This window comes from Chironomus tepperi, unplaced genomic scaffold, assembly GCF_022539635.2.
Source record: "Chironomus tepperi strain 1889 unplaced genomic scaffold, CSIRO-AGI_Ctep_v1 contig_219, whole genome shotgun sequence".
Classification (NCBI taxonomy): Eukaryota; Metazoa; Arthropoda; class Insecta; order Diptera; family Chironomidae; genus Chironomus; species Chironomus tepperi.
This window is the reverse complement of record NW_027226341.1, coordinates 2,307,535-2,328,479: the sequence shown is the minus strand read 5'-3', so window position 1 is coordinate 2,328,479 and position 20,945 is coordinate 2,307,535. Positions and strand designations below refer to the sequence as shown.

General features: G+C 30.3%; 3 protein-coding genes across 4 annotated transcripts; all 3 read right to left on the bottom strand.

Moving 5' to 3' along the window:
• Positions 1-2,724: 2,724 nt before the first annotated feature.
• LOC139090614 (putative inorganic phosphate cotransporter) lies at positions 2,725-6,336 on the bottom strand. The gene is made up of 7 exons (XM_070640392.1): positions 5,994-6,336; positions 4,577-5,112; positions 4,401-4,514; positions 3,954-4,338; positions 3,653-3,885; positions 3,166-3,185; positions 2,725-3,084 (listed from the first exon to the last, which is right to left on the bottom strand). The coding sequence occupies exons 1-7, from the start codon at positions 5,998-6,000 to the stop codon at positions 2,889-2,891; spliced, it is 1,491 nt and encodes a 496-aa protein (XP_070496493.1). The 5' UTR covers positions 6,001-6,336; the 3' UTR covers positions 2,725-2,888.
• A 2,476-nt stretch (positions 6,337-8,812) lies between these two features.
• Positions 8,813-12,287, bottom strand: LOC139090582 (putative inorganic phosphate cotransporter). The gene is made up of 10 exons (XM_070640342.1): positions 12,063-12,287; positions 11,940-12,004; positions 11,364-11,541; positions 11,174-11,299; positions 11,005-11,109; positions 10,910-10,950; positions 10,735-10,848; positions 9,910-10,064; positions 9,416-9,854; positions 8,813-9,348 (listed from the first exon to the last, which is right to left on the bottom strand). Exons 1-10 carry the CDS (start codon positions 12,091-12,093, stop codon positions 9,139-9,141), a joined length of 1,464 nt encoding a protein of 487 aa, XP_070496443.1. The 5' UTR covers positions 12,094-12,287; the 3' UTR covers positions 8,813-9,138.
• Positions 12,288-14,243: 1,956 nt separating this feature from the next.
• Positions 14,244-20,247, bottom strand: LOC139090581 (putative inorganic phosphate cotransporter). 2 transcript variants are annotated; one of them, XM_070640340.1, is made up of 7 exons: positions 20,052-20,247; positions 16,018-16,277; positions 15,842-15,962; positions 15,711-15,785; positions 15,249-15,649; positions 15,019-15,187; positions 14,244-14,960 (listed from the first exon to the last, which is right to left on the bottom strand). In XM_070640340.1, the coding sequence occupies exons 1-7, from the start codon at positions 20,083-20,085 to the stop codon at positions 14,494-14,496; spliced, it is 1,527 nt and encodes a 508-aa protein (XP_070496441.1). In that variant the 5' UTR covers positions 20,086-20,247; the 3' UTR covers positions 14,244-14,493. The 2 variants fall into 2 exon arrangements, with proteins under 2 accessions (XP_070496441.1, XP_070496442.1); XM_070640341.1 differs by lacking the exon at positions 20,052-20,247 and adding an exon at positions 16,389-16,406.
• Positions 20,248-20,945: the final 698 nt, after the last annotated feature.

The window sequence follows — 20,945 nt, the reverse complement described above, 5'->3', positions numbered from 1 at the left end:
TTAAAATGTTTAATAGTAGTTACTTAATGCCATACTGACTGATATTACAACTTTAAACTTGTAATTTAACTTAACAGACAAAGACCATACTCATGAGTATACTCACTAAAGTGACTAAATTGAAAAATAAGTCATCACAAATTTCCTTAATACTAATTTTTAACCTAAGTAAGTATGACACAAGTATGCAGATTATATTGTAGAAATTAACCTAAACTTTAATTAACCTAAACATATGAAAAAAACCTAAATTACAGCCATAAGATTATTTATAAGGAGTCATAAGAAACTGTAACAGTCAAAAAACATGATCTTTGAGAGGAATCAACTTAAATACACTCTGAGTGGCCAAAAATAGGTTATAACTAGTTAATGTCCTGTTTTTGACTAGTTCCAACGTATTTTTGTCCACTCGAGCACTAATTGAGCATGCTCATGAACGTTGCTCTCAGTTTACTCTGTTCTAATCAACATACTCATTGTCTGCTAGAGCAATATCTCCTTATGATATGTTAATACTAAGTTTCCTCATCCTAAATTCACAGACTTCGAAAAGATGTGATGAAATGCTCAATATGTATTGAACAATCCTCAACATATTCTTAAAGGACAAAATGAAATCTAATCTAAAATTTGGATTTTAAAATCAAACACAAAAAAAATTTAAATCTACGAGCATATCTGATTTCAACAGATAAAAACGATTGCCGCAATCGTCCTGAATCTTTTCATCGAACATATTCGGGGTATCATAATAGTATGAAAGGCAATGTTGATCGTGACTAGTGTCAGCAGCAAACGCAGAAGCATACGAAATAGTAACATACTTTGTTATCAGGACTACAAATACAGAAGCAACTATGTAAAATACAAAAAGGAATTCCCATACAGCACACACTGTGTCAGTGACGTAGCAATGTTGATGTTATTTTTCTTTTTTATAGTATGGGGGTGTGAAAAATTTTCCTGTGCCTTCGAACTCTGTGTGAGTAGCATTTTCCCTCCTATATTTTTTTCTACTGTGAGAGAAAAAATGTTGCATATTACCGCATATGTTATGTGTGAAGAAGGAAAAAAAAGAGCAACAGGAATCCATTTAAAAACCAAAACGAATGAAAAAAGTAAAATAAAATAAAATTTTCCACAACATGTCTCATGTTTTTGCATGTAAGAAACCTAATCAAAGGAGAATGGCACGAGGCACAAATTCTTCAAAATATATTCAGTAAATAGGATCACAGAATATATGAGAGTACGGACGTATAAAGGATATATTTTTGTGTTGGGATATACGCAAATGTTTCTGTGTTGAGTTGAAAAAAGGCGGCAGGGACAATACATATCGCATGTATGTGTATATATGCAAAAAATATGTATACATTTTGGTACTCATATATATGTGACACACATAAAAGGATATGTTTGCAGCATAAATGCGAACATAAAAGGAAGTATGTGAGGACACTTTATACATGAAAAAATGTTCTATACATGACGAATACACCAGTTCCTTTTTTGATGTACTGTACTTATGGTATGCGTCTACGTAAGTACGAAAATAAATACAAGCGAGTCAAGTGAACAAAAAGGAATCTTTTGTTGTGTTATGAAGCGAGAAATTTCATACTTCTGAACATTTTCTCTTACTTGCGATAAATGGAAGGAAATTTAATACAAAGATAACTTTCCTTACAGTGACTGTACATTTTTATGAATTCGGAAGAATATTATTTCTATTGAATTTGATAATTCCTACAATTATAGACATTTAACTGTAGTTAAAAATGCATCATGTTAGGATGGGTGTGAATGACACAATTCTAACAGAAACCCAATAATCCAATTCTTGCTGTATTGAAATTCTAGAACAAAAATACAACATTTAATATTTATACATCATATATGTATGTTCTCGTTGTTTGTAGATTCACTAAACACTTAGTACTACATTCTGTACATGTATCTACCAATAAAAGTAAACTAAAAATGTGGAAACAACCACCGAAAAGAAAATTCAACAACAGCAGGAATAGCTGTAAAAAAGCGAAACAGAAGTAAAAATTTGCTTCAAATACACTAAATTTTTTTAATAATATACATATGTATGATGTAAGTCACTAGGCTTCCATAATAAACGGCACGTACATATACACGCGATAGCAAAACGAGACGATGTGACGGGCCTCTGTGTAGAGGTGCGGGATTTTGCTCTCTCTTTGTCTGTGTCTCGGAAGAATTTCATCGAACAGCACAAAAAATGAAAATTTCATCTAAACACATCTATAAACATTAATACACGAGAGGGGATGCGTTTCAGACTATTAAAATACATTTTCATAGGCATGGCTCTACTCTTACTATCCCAAATTAATATATTTAATTAAGAACTGTAAAGCATTAGTACAAAAGTCCATTAGTAAAGTCAAAACTTTGAAAAGCAATCCTTTGCAAAAAAATACGAAATTTAAAGAATTTCCAACCACTGCTATATATATAAGCATTTTCCTATATACATAAATGAAGTTACTACAACAACTACTAAAGCAAAGACATGCATTCGTAGATGAGGATAGAATAAGGAACTTTCCAAAAAAATGAGTATGTAGAACATCCAAAACAGAAAAAAATACGTCACAAGATATAGCTACATACAAAGAGTTCTTTTTCTCTATTACAGCTGTTGTGCCTTTGTGAGTCATACATGAGTGTGAAAAAATGAATCTGTTGTGTAGTTTTGTTCATCGTGAGTTTTTTTCTTTATTTTTATACAAATACACAAAAGTTTTCTATATATAAGTGGAGTAGAAAAATATTTTTTGTATATAAAACTACGCAACTTAGAAGCTCAATTTCATTAGTAATCAACATTGTTATAATATGGCATTTAGTTAAAAGTTTTTAATAAAATTATCTTTGAGTTCTTGATTTGATTCATCTGACTTATTTACATGACCATTCTCAACACCATTCGTATAGCTGTGTCTAGTGGTTGAGTCATTCCATGACTGAACTTTGCCATCAGCACAAATGAAGTAAAATATGCCGGTTGATATGAGAATTCCAAAGGCTACCCAGAATACAACTCTGATGATTGATTATATGAAAAAAATTAAAAAGACATATTTAGTTAAGGATCGATATTGTGGTTAATGCATTGATTCTTACCTCCATTCTAAAATGGTACTCTGAAATTTAAGTAAAGAAAAATGTAAATTTTTAGAATATTATAAACTAAATTTTGCTTAACTCGAAGTTTGTCTGATTTCAGGTCCAAACAAGCAGTAAGTAAGGTTATAAAGTTCAATGATTTCATATTTTTAACGACATTTTGCTTATCGCTTGATTTGTCTTAGATAAGATTTTATAGATGTCTAGAAAAACTATAATTATCTAAAGAAGTAGGCATTTAGAACGTAGTTAAGATTAGGGAGGGGGAGGTGAGGCACTTGAATGTCAAGTTCATGGAGTTAATAATCAAAACTTGAAAAATGTTTCAAAACAACAACCAAAATTATTTAATTCCTAGATGATACTGATTAATGAAAAGAAGCGTGCTTGTTATCACTATTGACCTACATTCTGACTGTTATACGATTCATTGAATTTTGAAATCAATTAATCAACTTAATTGTAATAACTGATATGAACTTACATTTGGTGTTAATAATCCTACTGCCATTGGTGCTAAAATGCCCATTATGCTGCCACAAGTGTTAACAATTGCAGTTATTGTTGGTGTGTAGTTTGGACTGAGATCCATACTGTTAATTCTACTATTATCTAATCCAGCAAAACCGGAAGCCAATGAGAAGAAAATCATAGCTTGAAGTCTATCACATCCAGAGTATGAAGCCATGATGAAACAAAAGGCAAGACCAAAAGTTCCTAAATGTGAAAATGTCAAAAATTTAATAAATTACGACATTTAACAAATTGTATCAACTTTTGCATACCTGTTGTTGTAAAGAATCTTCTAGTGTTTCTGACACTTAAAATTTTCTTATTTATACAGTAATCGCTTATTAATCCAAAACCCATTGCAGTGAAGAAATTCAAAACTTGTGGAATTGAACTGTATAAACCATTTTTCTCTACATCAAGTTTCATGACATCAGAAAAGTATTTTGGTAAATCGGTAGTCATCACATAGAATGAAAAGTCCATTCCTGTTTGACTTATGATAACTGCCCACACTGGAAGACTTGTAATAATTGCTTTGAAAGGTGTTGGTGGCAAATTGGTGTCACGCTCAAGAATACCGATTTCCTTGCGTAAATAATTCTTTTCATCTTCCGAAATGAATTTGTTTGATTCTGGATCTTTTGAGCAAAAGAACATCTAAAATTAAATATCATCATTAAATCTTGCATTAAAGTGACAATAAAGTAAGGAAAACTTACAAATGCAACACACCATATTAATCCAATAATGCTGTATATATAAAATGCCCAAGCCCAAGAATCAATGTGCTTTAACAGCACTCCTGAAAGATATGTTGATAAAATGGATCCAAGCTATAATGTAAAACGTTAAAATTAATAATGAATTTAATTATATTTTCATAGCAAATTTATACCTGCATTCCACTTAGCACGAATACTCCAAGTGTTGTTCTTTCCCTTAATGGAATCCATGCTGCTAGGAGCCCAAAAACTGCTGCGTAAATGAATCCCTGACTTAATCCCATGATTACACGATTGATAATCAATAATGTTGATCCACCATAAGTTATTGATGCTGGGGTCAAAAAGGTTAAAATACTTGTTGCTGCTATTCCAGCTAAAAACGTAATTTTTCCTCCTAACTTTTCGACAAGCATTCCACCAGGAATATGAGTGATGATATATCCCCAATAAAATGATGATAAAATAACTCCTTGAACAGCTTCACTCCAATCGTAGGATCCTCTTCCTTCGAAATCACTATTCGAATCGTCGGATATATCATTGTCTGCAGGACATACATCACCTCCAAGAATTTGACTTGATGAATAGTACTGTTTCTGAACTATTTGTGTTATGGCAATGCTTAGCAAATTTCGCATCATATACTCGCAAGTGAATCCAAAAAATGCCATAATGGCAAGATTTATTCGTTGAGGTAGACATATATCTAGACGAAAAAAAAAATCCATATAAACATTTTTGAAAAAATTTCCTGTAATCTCATTTAACCAAGCTAAACATATGAAGAAGACTTTGTCAAGGAGTTTTTGAGGCTTCGTCAAATCACTTTTATTAATAACAATGGAAGCCGTCTCCATTTGGTATCAATGTGGCTGCTTGTAAAGACTTTCATTTGGTATAAATAAAATATCTAAGCTAAGCATTAAAAGCTCCATCGATGAGCCTTATATATTTGCGTCGCTCGGGTTATACCAGTGGTGAGTAACCTAGCAGGAAATGGCATGAACCGTAGGTCTTGTGCGGTTTCAGTCGAGGCTTACCACCAATTTATACCGCGAAAAATAAAAGATTGCTCAACATTGGATTAGAGTTGGATTAGGGCATCATATTAATCTTTTAAAACAACCGGGAAAAATTTGAGAGTAATCGCAATTTTCAAACCCATTCAAAACTTGAAAAGTGAGAAGAGAAGAATATTGACCCAAAGAGCATAAAATGTTTACATTTTAATTATCTGGCGGTTAATCTTCTCTAAATTCAAATACTAGGTTTAGCATTAGAATCGATTTGAAATAAAATATTTTGGACTAAATTCATCACAAAATGTTTCAGTCACTATAAACTACTTGTTTGATGAATTCAGCCGCCAAACTTAAATTGCAGCACTTTTATGAATGAAATAATGTAGACGCTATATTAAGTCATATTGCTTCTTATTTCATGATTTAAAATAAATGTTAATTGATAATAAATTGTTTATTAATCACTTTTTCACAGCGATTTCCAATTTTTTCGTTCAGCCACGCGGTTAAAATTTATTTTTAGAAAAAAGTGTGAGTCGATGTTTCTTCCTATTTATATACTCACTTGTCATTTTGTTTCTCTTTGTGTGTATTTGGAATTCAAATCAGACTTTTTGGAAGATAAGAGATTTAATTGCAAACAAATATCACCGTAATTAAGAGCAACGAAAGAGTTGCTTTTTTGATTAAATAGTCAACTATTTGTATGACTGAGCCTATTGACAATATGCCTTCTGATAAGTAATTAAGCTCAGTGGTCACATTCACATCACTATCAACTTGAATGCGTTCAAGCGAAGAAAAAATCCAAGATTAAAAATAAAAAATCGAGCACGCAAGTGAGTGAAAAGATTTTCAAATTTTAAAGCTCAATCCTTGGATGATTGTTGACTACTGGCATGCAACAAATGTTTTAGCCTAGACTAAATTTACTTTAATTCTCACAGTTTCAATTTCTTCTCATGATTGAAAATTTTCATGAGAAAATGTAAATGAGTAAAATACTTATAATCAAAGCACATGGTACATACTCAACTCATTATCATTATTTGTATTAGTATTTTCTCTTCGCTCATTTTTCATGATTCCTCTCAAACATATTCACGTTTAGTTACAGCTGTAATGCAGTTTTATACAATCAGCTGATTGTAACTTTGTGTATCAATATTATTGTCAATAGGTGATGTCTCGCCTAGATAAAATACACTTGAATCGTTTCATGCCTAAGTACTTATACTCTTAAAAACGTAAAACTTTATAATTAATGAGTTACTCAAATAATGATTATCACAATAATGAATAACAGTTAGTATGTCATAAAATGAATTTATTCAAGACATTTCTACAAACATGTTAATTACAATTAACGCTTAGCTGGTACAACTCCATCAAGTATGAAAGGAAGAAATTCATACAACTCACAAAATTGGGTTTCTATGGGAATTATGTAAGAACTCGAAGTCGACTCAAATCTTATATGAAGTCGAGTTGACTTTTCCAAACAAAATCCGAGTCAACTTCGAGCTCTGGATTATATTATAAGTCATCTTAATTTGTAATCTCACTGTTGAGATATTTCAGCTAAAAGGGGCGGGACTTAAGAAACTTTACCTTATCAAAATTACCTAAACAAAACAAAATCTCAATTTGAGATTTCTCTAAACTAGAATGACAAATGTTCATGATTATATTAATTCATCTTGTGACTTTTCAGCTAAAATTTAATAGAATTTTTCAGAAAATATTGCAGCATGTCTGAGTATACTCCGTTAGCATTGTACCGTGGTACATTGATACATTGACACTGTTTAAAATTTAAATATTTTTTTCTATTAATACTTTGTCATCAAACATAATCTCGATTAATAATTAGAACAGAAACAAATCAGAAGTAAAGGAACATAACAAAATACATGGATTGCAAGAATTTTTCATACGCACATTTTTAATAAAATATTTTTCACCCTCCCAATACACATAGGCAAAAGCACACAAACAACTTTACAAAAAAGTCTATCAGGACTTTTTTTTCGATTGAAGTAGTGGGTTTTGTGTATATATGTAAATTCTATGCTACCAATTCTAATATCCTTCATTCTAAAAAATTGAATTAAATTTTTTATTTAATTAATTTATTGTATAAGATCTGAGTAGTTATATGAGATGCACCATTAATTATTTTAATGATAAATCTGGTAGAAATGAACAACATTTTTAACAAAACATGACCAAGCATGCTCGTATGTATTTAGGAGATATCTGACACATGTATGAAAGAGAGTAGAACTTTCTGTACATAGATAAAATGGAAAGCATACAAAAACATGATGTTATGATGCTTGCTGTATATATTATTTCATTTTCTTTCTTTTTTCCACAACAGTATCGATGATGGCCATGTTATGATGGTGGAGAAATGCGGTATGTGTACACAGAAAAAAAACGCATCCCTTTGTGCGCTCTCCGTGTATTAATGATGTTTATAGATGTGTTTAGATGAAATTTTCATTTTTTTTTGCTGTTCGATGAAATTCTTCCGAGACACAGACAAAGAGAGAGCAAAATCCCGCACCTCTACACAGAGGCCCGTCACATCGTCTCGTTTGCCATCGCGTGTATATGTACGTGCCGTTTATTATGGAAGCCTAGTGACTTACATCATACATATGTATATTATTAAAAAAATTTAGTGTATTTGAAGCAAATTTTTACTTCTGTTTCGCTTTTTTACAGCTATTCCTGCTGTTGTTGAATTTTCTTTTCGGTGGTTGTTTCCACATTTTTAGTTTACTTTTATTGGTAGATACATGTACAGAATGTAGTACTAAGTGTTTAGTGAATCTACGAACAGTGAAAACATACAAACATGAGCACAAATAATCGTGTTGTGTTATTGTTCTATACTGTTTATGTGTCATGCTCATCATTTTAATGAAAGATACAACTCATGTAGCATTTTTTTTGTATCACGTGTTTACGTTGCGTTCCATACAAAGCAATTAGCTTTTCTATGCGTATATACGTTCTGATTATGTTGTATTTGATATAAAATTGATTCTTTTACTTATTTCTTTCTCACTTCTTTCCGTGTGTCTCTACATCTCCTTCGTTATGTGTAATATACCAGTTCCTTTCGATTTTACGATTTTATACACAATTCTTTGTCTTCTTATTAAATCATTTCTTTCTTCGTTCTTTATACATTTCACTTTCGTATATCGGAGATACTCAAAGCAAAATGTATATATGTACTAATAATCACATAACATTAGTATGAACGATACTATCAAATTGAATGTAGAATAATTTTTTTTATATTAGTGAAATTTTAACACTACAGCAAATAATAATGAACTACATAATAAACAAAAAAATACACACGTGTAAAGCGCACACATCTTTTTTTATTTCTATACATCACTCATTCATTTAGTCATTCATTGATCCACAGAGCTTACACTTTATTCAAGCACTTATAAACACTATCCTACAATAAAAAACTACATTGATAACAACTAGTTATGTTTGTTTTGGTTTTGAAATTTACATGAGATATCAAGTGCTTTTATTGAGTTGCTTATTTGCTCTTGATTTCCTTTTATAGAAGGATTTTGATTGACCAAAGTTCATATTTCTTTTTACATTTCAAATGATATAAAACATCACTTATTAATAAATTTAATTCACCTAATATTATATTTTCTATCGGCTTATTTTGTCTCATTTTTACTTCTGTACAAGTCCTTATCACCAGTTTCAACTGACGAGCTTTCTTCTGGAGTATCCCATGGTTGTTTCTCAGCTGAACCCCAAATTAGATAAATAATATTCGTAAATGTAAGAAATCCACAAGAAATATAAAATACATTTCGCCATTCCGAAATTGTGCGATTTGGGGTTATTAAACCAATAATGTAAGGCTATAAAAAATTTAAAATAATTATTAAATTACGATCAAGCAATTCACACTTCACATCAATCACTCACATTTATTATTCCTACAATGGCTCCAATTCCATTTGTTAAAGCCATAATTGCTCCTGCAAAATTTGGACTTAAATCTAAATTGTTTGCCTTCATTCCTGAATAATAAGCTCCCATAAAACCCATAGCAATCGTAAACATGGCAACAGCTTTCATCCTATCACATCCACTATATGATGCAATTACTAAGAACACACCAGGCACTGTAAATGCAAGGGTTGTGAAAATTTTCCTTGAAGTTGTAAAACTGATCCATTTTTTCGTTAGCATCCAGTCACTAATTGTTCCAAAGAATATAGACATAATCCACATTGCAATATAAGGAAGTGTTGAGTATAGACCATTTTCTTTGATTTTGAATTTCAGAACATCAGCCATGTATTTTGGAAGATCTGTTACTACAGTAAAGTAACCGAAGCTGTGTCCAATCTGTGCGATAACTCTGAAAGTTGTTCATGTTAATAGAGAATGAACTACATACCAATTGAGTAACTTACAGTGCTATCATAGGTACACTTGTGCAAATTTTCAACCATGGTGTCTTTTTGATTGCTTTATCCCTTGATAGTTGTTGAAGCTCCTTTTTTAAGTAAGTTTTCTCTTTTTCGGTTATGAACGGATGTGATTCTGGGTCTTTGTAGCAGAGAAATTCCTAAATGTAAGAAATAGTGTGGTTAGTTCGGCTATCCCAATCTAATTTATATGAATTAATTTAAGTTAAATATGTTATATCACATGGCAATTTGTTTTTGTTTTTGTTTGCACAAAATATTCCAAGAATATCGGGGAATTCCATAATTAACACTTTATTATTTTAATCATTCTTTGCGTATATGCTAAATGTAAATGAGATGTGTTAAATAGCAAATATTTAAATTGATGCAAATTTGAGGAATGCCACGCGACAAAAGCGTAGTCAGAAACTTTTCAGAGGTGAAATTGAAATATTTTGATTTTTCTCTCAGGGAGGTTTTGACTCTCAGAGGATACGCCCCTGTCACATGTTGAAAATGTAGTATCATTTTCTATCTTATTAGATTGTTGGCATTTAGTCATAAACTTCCACGCCTAGAATGTATTTTAAATTTGGCTATTAACAATCATAGAAGTTTTTTTAGATTTCAGAATGTTATGGTTCACAAAGCAGTATAGTGACTTCATCATTAATAATCAAAACAGCATATTTTGATTGGCATAGTAAGAAAATATTTCACCATACCTAAGCATATTTAAACATGTTGCACCATATTTATATTTCACCATAATGCTTTAGAACATGACAATATGATTAACCACGTGTTATAAAAATGTATTATACTCACAAAAAGCAGGAACCATGTAACTCCAACAGTTCCAAAAAAGTAAAAGGGTGATGACCAGCCTTCAAAACGATCAATCAATAATCCCGAAATAGAGTGTGTTAAAATGTTTCCAATCTATTCAAAAGTTCAATGATATTAAAATGTCTTTAGAAATTGAAAGAAAAAGTATAATAACCTGTGCACCACCGTATACAAATGCTGCAGCCTTCGCACGTTCTGAAATAGTTTGAGATAATTTATGAAAATAAATGTTAATCAATTTTCGCAAACCTTTTGAAGGTATCCAAGCTGATAATAAAGTGTTTAAAGCCGGAAACGTTGTTCCTTCCCCAAAGCCCTCTAAAACTCTCAATGCAATTAGCCATCCAGCCCCGCCTATTTACATAACGTAAAAAGAAATTTGTAACTTCAACATAACACATTAAAATACTTTACCTACCGTATTGAATTGTAAGAGGCGTCAACAAAGTAAGAATTGCTGTTGATAAGATACCTATAGACAATGTGTATTTTCCACCATATTTTGCAGATAAAATTGCTCCAGGTATATGAAGAAGTGTATAACCTTCACGCAAAATTTGAATTTATGATGAAATTTTAGACAATTTTATTTGAATAAAATTTCTTACCCCAATAAAATGCGCCTAAAATTACACCTTGATATTCTTCTGACCATTTGTATCCTAGTCTTTCGTTTGTAAATTGTTTGTCATCTGATGGACATGTATCATCAAAAATTGTACCATTCTTAGCTGCTCGATATGTCATTTCTGTTATAGCAATGCTTAGGACATTTCTCATTGTGTACTTTAAAAGAAATTAATTTCAGGTTTAAACAAATATTCAAATATTTTTGACTTTATAGTTAAAGTTTAGATTTTTGGTAAAGCTTTCTGTAGCTATACAATTTTCATAATTCTGATGAGAGTCTGAGCAAGGTTCTGTTTCACTTTATAAATTGTTGTTTCACTTAATAAGAAAGATTCAAATTGAAGAAATTCAAAGAATTTTAATTACACCATTTAATCACTAGACTAGGTAATCCAAACAGAATTTCAACTATTTAAAAACTTTAACTTCTAAATAACTTTCAAAACCTTCATGTAAGCAGAATTATTTCAACATACAGTTTGAAAAAAGTAATTAAATAAGCTTTAAAATTTTACGAGCACTTAAATTTTTATTCATGCTATTTTCGTACTTACTGCATTAATTACTGCAAAACCTCCCATGAAAATAAGAATGAATCTAGCCGGTATCCAGCTGATTGCTAACAAAATATTCCAAAATTATTCAATGCTTCGAAATAAATTTTAAACTTTTCTTACAATTTTTTAAAATTTCTGTAGGAGATTTCATTTTTATTAACACTTAAAAAACTACGCACAAGATATAAAATAACAATATTCTTTTAATCAGCACTTAATATTATGTCTGTTGTTCTTGATCTGATTCTTTTATTATTCTTTCAACTCGAAAATGCTTTCATTGTTTCTCAACGATCTTCACACTTTAAAATATCTATTACAAATGAGCAGAGAAAACCGATCAGTTAAGCTTTTATAACTTATTTGTAGGCTTAGCGTGTAGATAAAAACGCAAAACAAACTAGCTTGTCGGCTTTCAGTGAATGATTATTGGCATGTGATATCAAGGAGGAATTTCCTTGCTTTATGCAAAAGTCAGATGCTTTTGGCAAGTTTAAGACTGTTCTGTAAAAAAGAAAATAATTCTTGGGTTTGGAAATCCCCAAATTATTTTTATTTACATATTTAAAGCTTATTTTTGCACATTTACTCAGTATTTTATTTTCACGGCTGGAATTCAGAAGGATCTGTACTGAAATGACTTTTTTACAAACAAGAAACAGATCACATTGATATGAAATATTTAAACAGGTTGTAATTACATTAGTTATTATGTAACAAATAATATTCTTAAATGCACAAGGTCAGTCGTCTAAATATTTGTCTATTGCGCCATGAAGAAATTATGCCGACGACAACAAACTATTAGCATAATCTATAGATATTTATAAAAAGGTAAAAAATGTCTCCGTTTGTGAAATATTTTAGCGCATTATTGGCAATCTGTTTTGTTCATGAAGCGTCATTAAACTGCTAATTTTGAATATTTGAATGTCAAAAACTTTTACTCAGTTCATATTTTTGATAGACAGTAAACGTTATTAAATAATGACCTCTAATGTTTCCTTAACAGATGCATCAATACTTACTTTATTTCAAATATTTCAAGTTCATTTTTTAAATAAATTTTGTTGCGTTTCTCACTTTTAATTTTCATGATTTATATCGACAGTGAGGGGTCGTTGATAAGTAAGGCTGAAAATGGGCAATTTTTAGCCACTACCTAAATCCTCTCTAATTGATATAATACCTATTTTTGTTCATACGATTTGATTGTATCATTCCGCCTTAAGTCGAGCCTTCTTTTTCTAATAATATAATTTTCTATTCAGAGATCGGAATCATTTTTGAAATTGACGTATGGAAACGGAAGCCGCCTAATCTGGGAGCCTTGCAGGCGGTTGATGTCTTCTTCGTTTGTGTTATTCCTCCTCCATCTCCTCCCAAAGGCAAACATAATAAGTGAACAATCCTTTTGTAAAAAGAATTTATTCAAAATATTTTCTCAGTTATGCTTGACTGCAACAGGAATTGGTTAATTGTGAAAAAATTCTCTTTAGCACATTCTTAACTTTAAGTTATTTTTTTATTGGTGTCATTTTATTACGAATGCTATATTGTGAGTTTATTGTTAATTAACCAGTATTAACATTCTGAGGTGATCTTACTAATTAGTACTTATAAATGCGTATATTTAAATATTAATTTTAAACTTGCAGCTCACAGGAATTCCCTTTATGAAACTTTTTTTACGTTCTAAGAAAAATTGAAACAAGTTTTTATATTTAAAGATAAGGAATATATAGAGCTTAATGAAAAAAATTTGTAGTTCATAAAATTTGCTATAGATGGAGGTAAAATCAATTCATTGATATGCTTTATCTAACGTATGTTTTTTTTCTCAATTTTAGAAAAGGTTCTGATGTGTTAGCTTTAATTACAAATAAAGCAATCAGGTAAGTTGTAGATTACATATTTTGTGATCCTCGAGAAGTAGTCGTCATGCCTATTTGGAGCCAGACATGTTTTATTTGCTATTGACATAAAGCTTAATTAATCTGCCCAAAATCAAATTTTGAAACATTTTAAATTTTGGAAACGATTCAGCTGAAAAGTTTAGTTAAAAACTTATAGTTCAGAATAAAAAGTTTTCATTTTCTAAAAATATTCTATGTTTTATTTAAATTATTTGTGTTAATAGATAATCTTCTGACTTCAACATGAAGTATTTTATTAGTATTCCAAAATAAAAATCAAAAATCATTTAAATATGCAATAAGTTTTTATATTCATTTTTCGGTTTTTAATCTCAAAAGAAAATATTTAAATATTTCAAAGATTTATATGAATCAAAAAATGGCAATATTATAGAGTTTTGTACTTAATTAAAATACGGGATTTCTATGCTAAATATAGGAAAATGTGTTTTAAAATTTCAATACATAGGAGCTTATTCAATTCAAATTTAACTTCTTTCCAGAGATATTTTTCATGCAAAGTTAAAATTATCTCAGTCTTAAAAGCATCTTGGTCTTTTCACCTCTCATATTTATAATATTAAAAAAGCTTAAAATTTGTTATTAAATGTTCAGCTCTTTAATTTATTCTATATTCATGACTCATTCTTATTTCCTTTAATTGGTAATAGTTTTGGTTTTTTTGCTTCATTGTGATTTGCTTCACTATCAGAATTTGCTAAGCTTTCTTTCGATCTTTTTAGTAGAGCAGGATCATTGAATGGTTGGATTTCTCCGGAAGCCCAAATAATATAAACAACATTGGTAACATTAAAAACTACAAAGGCAATCCAAAACACAATTCTCCATTCATAAAGTGATTGATTTGTTGTTATTACACCAACTAAATATGGTCCAACGAATCCAGTTGTAGCACCAATTCCATTTGTAATTGCCATCAAAGTTCCAGCATAATTTGGTGATAAATCTAATGCATTTACTTTCATGCCTGGATAAAAGCCACCCATAAAACCCATAGCGAGGGTGAATAAAATAACTACTAGCAAACGATCACATCCAGCATATGATGCAGCAACAATCAGACATGCGGGTCCAAAAGATGCTAAAATATATAAAAATTATTAATTCTAATTTTCAATGTTAAGCAATGTTTGTATTACCAATTGTTGTATATAATTTTCTCGAGTTAGTAACATTCATCATTTTTCTGTTAATCATCCAATCACATACGAATCCCATAGAAATTGATGAGATCCACATAAAAGCATATGGAAGTGAAGAGTACAAGCCATTTTCTTTGATTGGGAATTGCAAAACATCACTCATGTACTGGAAGAAAGAGCATTTAATATTAGGCTCAAATACATGGCAAATGACAATTAAAACCTACTTTTGGCAAGTCAGTTGCCATGATGAAGAAACCAAAATCATGACCAATTTGTGCACAAACAAGTGCCATCATGGGAACGTTTGTAAAAATGGCCTTCCAGGGTGTTGGAGCTAAAGTCTTATCTCTAGAAAGTGCTCCCATTTCTCTTATCAAATAATCTTTTTCTTTCTCAGTGATGAATGGATGTGACTCTGGATCTTTGTAGCAAATAACAATAAAAATAAGGAACCAGATTATAGCAAGAATACCGAAGAAATAGAAAACAGATTCCCAAGTATCATAATAATCAATTAAAACGCCTGATAATGCAGTTCCAATGATAGTTCCTACTTGTCCGCCTCCAAATACAAAGGATCCAAGCTTTCCTCTTTCCTTTACAGGCACCCAAGTTGCAAGAAGTGCTTAAATTAAAATATTAGTCAAAATATATCAAAAATATTGAAATTAAAGCGATTGTCTTACCAGATAAAGCAGGGAATGTTGTGCCTTCACCTAATCCTTCAAGAAACCGAAGAACGATCAACCACGTGGCTCCGCCTGACAAAAAAGAACAGCTTAAAAATTGCCTAAGTTACAATGACATTAATATCTACCCCAATTAATAACAACTGGTGTAATGAGCGTAAAGATTGCTGTTGATAGGATTCCTAATGCGAGTGTATATTTGCCTCCAAATTTTTCAGATAAGAGACCTCCGGGAATATGTGTGATAACCTATATTTTTGAAATAATTTTAACTTTAGCTTTTGCAGTTACAATAAAAACTTACATATCCCCAAAAGAAGGCACCAAGAATAATTCCTATTTGTTCCTCGTCCCATTCAAATGTACCTTTCCCACTGCTTCCACCAGAACTTCCACCTTCGACTAAACAAATTCCTCTGTCGATTCCATCATCGATAAAAGTTCTGTTCTTCTTTACTGTCATTTCTGTGATGGCTACATTTAAGCAAATTCGCATAGTATAAGCATTTACTATTGCCAGAAATCCCATAATCGATAAAACGACTCGTTGAGGAATTACAAAGCCTATAAAATTGATAAAAAAAGAATCAATAAGTAATTAATCATGTGCCAAAATCAACAAGCAATTAAAATGAGTTGATAAGAATTGATTTGATAAAGAAATCAATACTTGACAGAATCAAGTTGATAATTAGTATTTAATGACAACGAACTTGTAAACATTATTTATTGCTTGATGTATCGTCAGCTGTTAGTGAGAATCCAATTCAGAACTGCTTCAATTTTTTTTAAACGTTGAATTTTGATTGCTTTAGTCCAAAAAAAAAAAATTGCTAATAAAAACAATATTTAAAGCAATGTTAACTATGACGGAAAATACAAAACACCGTTTTTTTGACAGACTTTTTTTTTTCGTAAATATGAATATTTTTACTTCTGGCATATGAAGGTAAATCTCTCACCAAGCAATATTGCCAGTTTATTATCTCAATCTAGCACAATAAAATTTAATTGTTTAAAATCTTCAGCTTAAGATACATATCATGTCAAGTGGTGATAAATTTTTCAAGTGTCCAAGGATAATCGCTTCAAGTTCTGATATTAAGAATATGAAGTACTTGATTGGTGCCATTACCGATTTAGTATTGATTCATTGGTATATAATTGTAGGCAATCGGTTACCACCGGCAGCATTGAGCTATTTATAAATCCAATTGCAATTTGAAAAGTTAATGCGATCATATTGAGGATATTTTTAGACATGCTATTTGCTTTGAGCTACTTGAATATCCAAGAGAAAAGAGGTTTGAGGTCAATACACTTTCAGTTCTACCAACTCAATTTGTTAAGGTTCTAAAGACTAGAATCTATATTTTGCTCTTGGTTCAATCATGGATTTAATTGGAAATCGCTAAAAATAAGTTTATGAATCTGGATGTAACCGTGATATTTACTTCTAAAAATAAAAAAATGATTTTATGGCACTTTTCAACATGACTTTTACTTTTTGTGAATTGCCCATGGAGGCAAAAATGTCTTATCTGTCCATCAGTTTTATGATCCCAATAAAAAATCTTGAGTAGTTGATAAACCAACATTGACAACAGCTTTATACTTGAGCATTTCCACTTTGAAACCATAGCTATCGAAGTATCTAATCATATCTCCAATTATTGTTTCTGCTGTGTTAAATCATTGCACATTAAGTGATGTATATATTGTAAAATTATATATTTCGACTAACGCTTTGGAATGCTTGAATGATTTAAATCTAATTTCATTGCATGTTGCAAATTTTTTATTGGCTTTTTTTGTGCTATAATTTTCAAGGTCAGAGATTTAAGTAATTCAAAAAATGCTAAAAATATGATGATTTCATGATAGTTCTTTCTTGGTAAGAATTTAAACGTAAATATTGTCAAACTCTTAAAGAGTCTAAAAAATCGCATCCAATTAACAAATATCTCCTTTAGCCACTTAAAACCTCTTAATAGGTTAAACATTTCATTTATTATTGCTGTATATTTTAAGTAAAAATCATACTCTGTACATTCACAACATCTCGATAAAAATGAAAAATTGTACCGACATGTACAAAGACATAATATTGAACAATTGCACCTGTTTTTAATTAGAAAAGAACATAACAGGCACCGAATTTTTAAGCATGATGGACGTAAAAGAGGAGACAGATAATTGAAGAAAGTCTTGGAAATAATCGATGTATGTACAAAATACCAAAGGGAGATTGCACACGAAAAAAACTGTCTTGTAGTTAATAAGAAGAAGTATGTACCTATTGCGCTCATGATATTTTAAACTTTTACTTTGTGTCATCGAACTTGTCTTTTTGAAAAGTTAATAATTGCATACTGGTGACACAAGTTTATGAAAGGGTACAGATAAAGTTAACAGTTTTCAGCAATTTTTATATAACTTTGGATATTTCGAATCTATAGGAATAGTTTCATTGACTTTTCAAGAATTTTATGAATAGGTACTGAGTACAATCTTAGTGTATCAAAGAATTATTAAGTGCACTTAATAGTAATTTAATATTTTTTTCTAACTTGACCTTGGGAACTGGAATTTGCACGCTCAAAATGGTATTAACACCTTTAAATTCCAAGAAACAAAGTTTCTACAGCATGGAAAGAATAAAAAATTTTATTGCATAAAACTTAGTTCCATGTATTCGCAAGTACATAGAGAATATGAGAAAAATTAAGTATAGGCACTCTATATATTTTTTTCATCTTCTTTTGCACTTTTTTATCATCGTTTTTCAATGTTTATTTAGCTTTAGAGTCATTATTTCTCAATGTCGTGCATATCTCGGAAATATAAACATTTTTCCTTGAATAAACTCAATTTTAGATATCCTAACTCTTCCTTCCTATACTCTATCATCAGCGATCACATTTTTTAGTGTCTAATCCTACATAAAAACCACAAGAAGTATGAAAATCACTCTCACTATCGGTAGTGTCTGAATGCTATTCAATAACCTGATTGTTTCTTTTATGTCGTAGCAAAATTGATATGATAAATTACAAGATAACTTATAAATATTTATTTAGCGTAAGCATATGAATATTGCGCAAATATTCAGATAAAACTTATTGCGTAAAAAAATTGTCTTTAATGCTTTTATTTGTTCTTTATCATAAATTTACATTTTGTGAAAATTTTGCCATGACCCAGTGCACTATGCTAAGATATTTAAAAGATTTGTATCCGATCAACTCAAATTTTTCTTGGCAGTCAAGTGGCAGCCACATGACATTCAATTGTCAATTTGTATGACAGTTAACATGAGAATTGTCACTTAAATGCCATATGGTAGTCACTTGTTTGCCATGATTAATTTGTGTCAATCGGGTTTATTTATCCTTCGCAAAACTACGACATATTTATTGATTTCGCACGATGATGAGTTTAAAAACCGGCATAAACGATCGTTTAAATTACAGATGATTAAAGTGTAAAAGAAAGAAGGACAATATGCACAAAAAAAACCGTTTAAGACATCGCGAATAGACAATGATCAATTTGTCTTTAACGTGCGACAACACATCTCAATGTCGATGACTTTCGCAAAACGTGATTCGAAATGATAATATTGGCTATTCATATGCAATTCCTCTCTTTTAATCAGTTTATTAGCCCGCGATTTGACCGCGATGGTCAAGTTTAGCTTTGTTTGTTACCTTCAATTTATGATTTGTTGTGTGTAAATATTTAATCCATTTTACATATATTAACTCCCAAAATATAACTTAACAAGACAAAGATCTAAGATTTAAGGTGTAAATTAAGTATTCCCGAGGGAATTTCCAGAATTCCTTTACGAATTTCTTCTTCTTCTACTATTTAAATAATAATCCCGAACAGACAAGGAGCATGATTATTAGGTGAGCATGCTCATTATCTGTTATGAAATGACATGTTCGCAAATGCAGGAAGTAGAGATGTTCCGTTAAATTTACATTCTTGTCATGTTTTTGATATGGAATAAATTTTTAATTTTTAATTCAAATTATTATTGATATTCAGTCCAAATATGTAATTTTCTTGCTGTGCTGCTTGTAAACGAAATAAATTGAAATATGCCATTTTTATGAAAGACATGAAATTGAAATTTATGAAAAGAAATTGAAAGTTTTGCATAGATTCATACATAGAAGAAATTATTTATGCTGCTCATAAGTGTCTTAGACACTGATTATGAACAAAAATTGAAAGTTGAGAAAATGTTTAATTTTTATTTTTGAACTTTTTTAATTTTTACACTTTTTATGTCCATAATTGTTTGAGAAAAAAAAAATATTAACTCACATTTTGCAACCTTTTTTTGCCAATTGATATACATGGTAAAGCTTATTATTATTTAACAATAAATTTTAAACCACTTAATTCCTTTTTTCAGAAAATATTTATCCAAGGCACAATTTAATTTAATATTCAATATTTAACAACAATTTTTTAAGCAACTAATATCACAAAAAATTAATTTTTTACTGCTTTACTCTGTTAAAGCTCAAGACGCGCCAGCGACTGAAAATAAACTAAAATCGTTTCATAAAAAGTGGTTGCAATTTATATTCACTACGTTGATGACCATGTTAAAAGGTAGGAAACTCTCTAACTCAGCAGTAGCTAGCTAGCTTGGAGAGTAGAAATTCCACAAATGTATATGTGAGCATTTTTTTTTTTTTGAATCATATCTATAAACAATGAAAATTCTCAAATTGATAACAATACAATAAATGAAGCAATTTGTAAACGTATTGCTTTTACATTCTGCAACAGAGTGTTTCATGATTGATTGGAGAAAAAAATTTCACTCTGTTGCATTAAAAACGTTAAAAAGAGAAAAGTAAGTAGAGAGAATGCTGGAGAATACGCAAAAAACTGATATTAATTCATGAGAAATTTGACATTCATGTAAATTTGATTTTTTTCCTGTTATAGCTTGACGATCAATCGACATATAAATCTTGAAAATGTGTCGGTTATTACAATGAATAGTCACACTACCAAATTTATACTCAATACTTCATCGTATTTTTTTTTTATCACTCAACTACTTTAAATTGTCACATTAGAGTAATTTATGATAGCTGAAATAGCAAAATCGACTTCAGAAAAAATCCGCGCTTAAAGCACGATTTTAGGCAATTAAATTCGATAGTAAAATTTTAGATTTGAACATAAAATTTTGATAGAGTC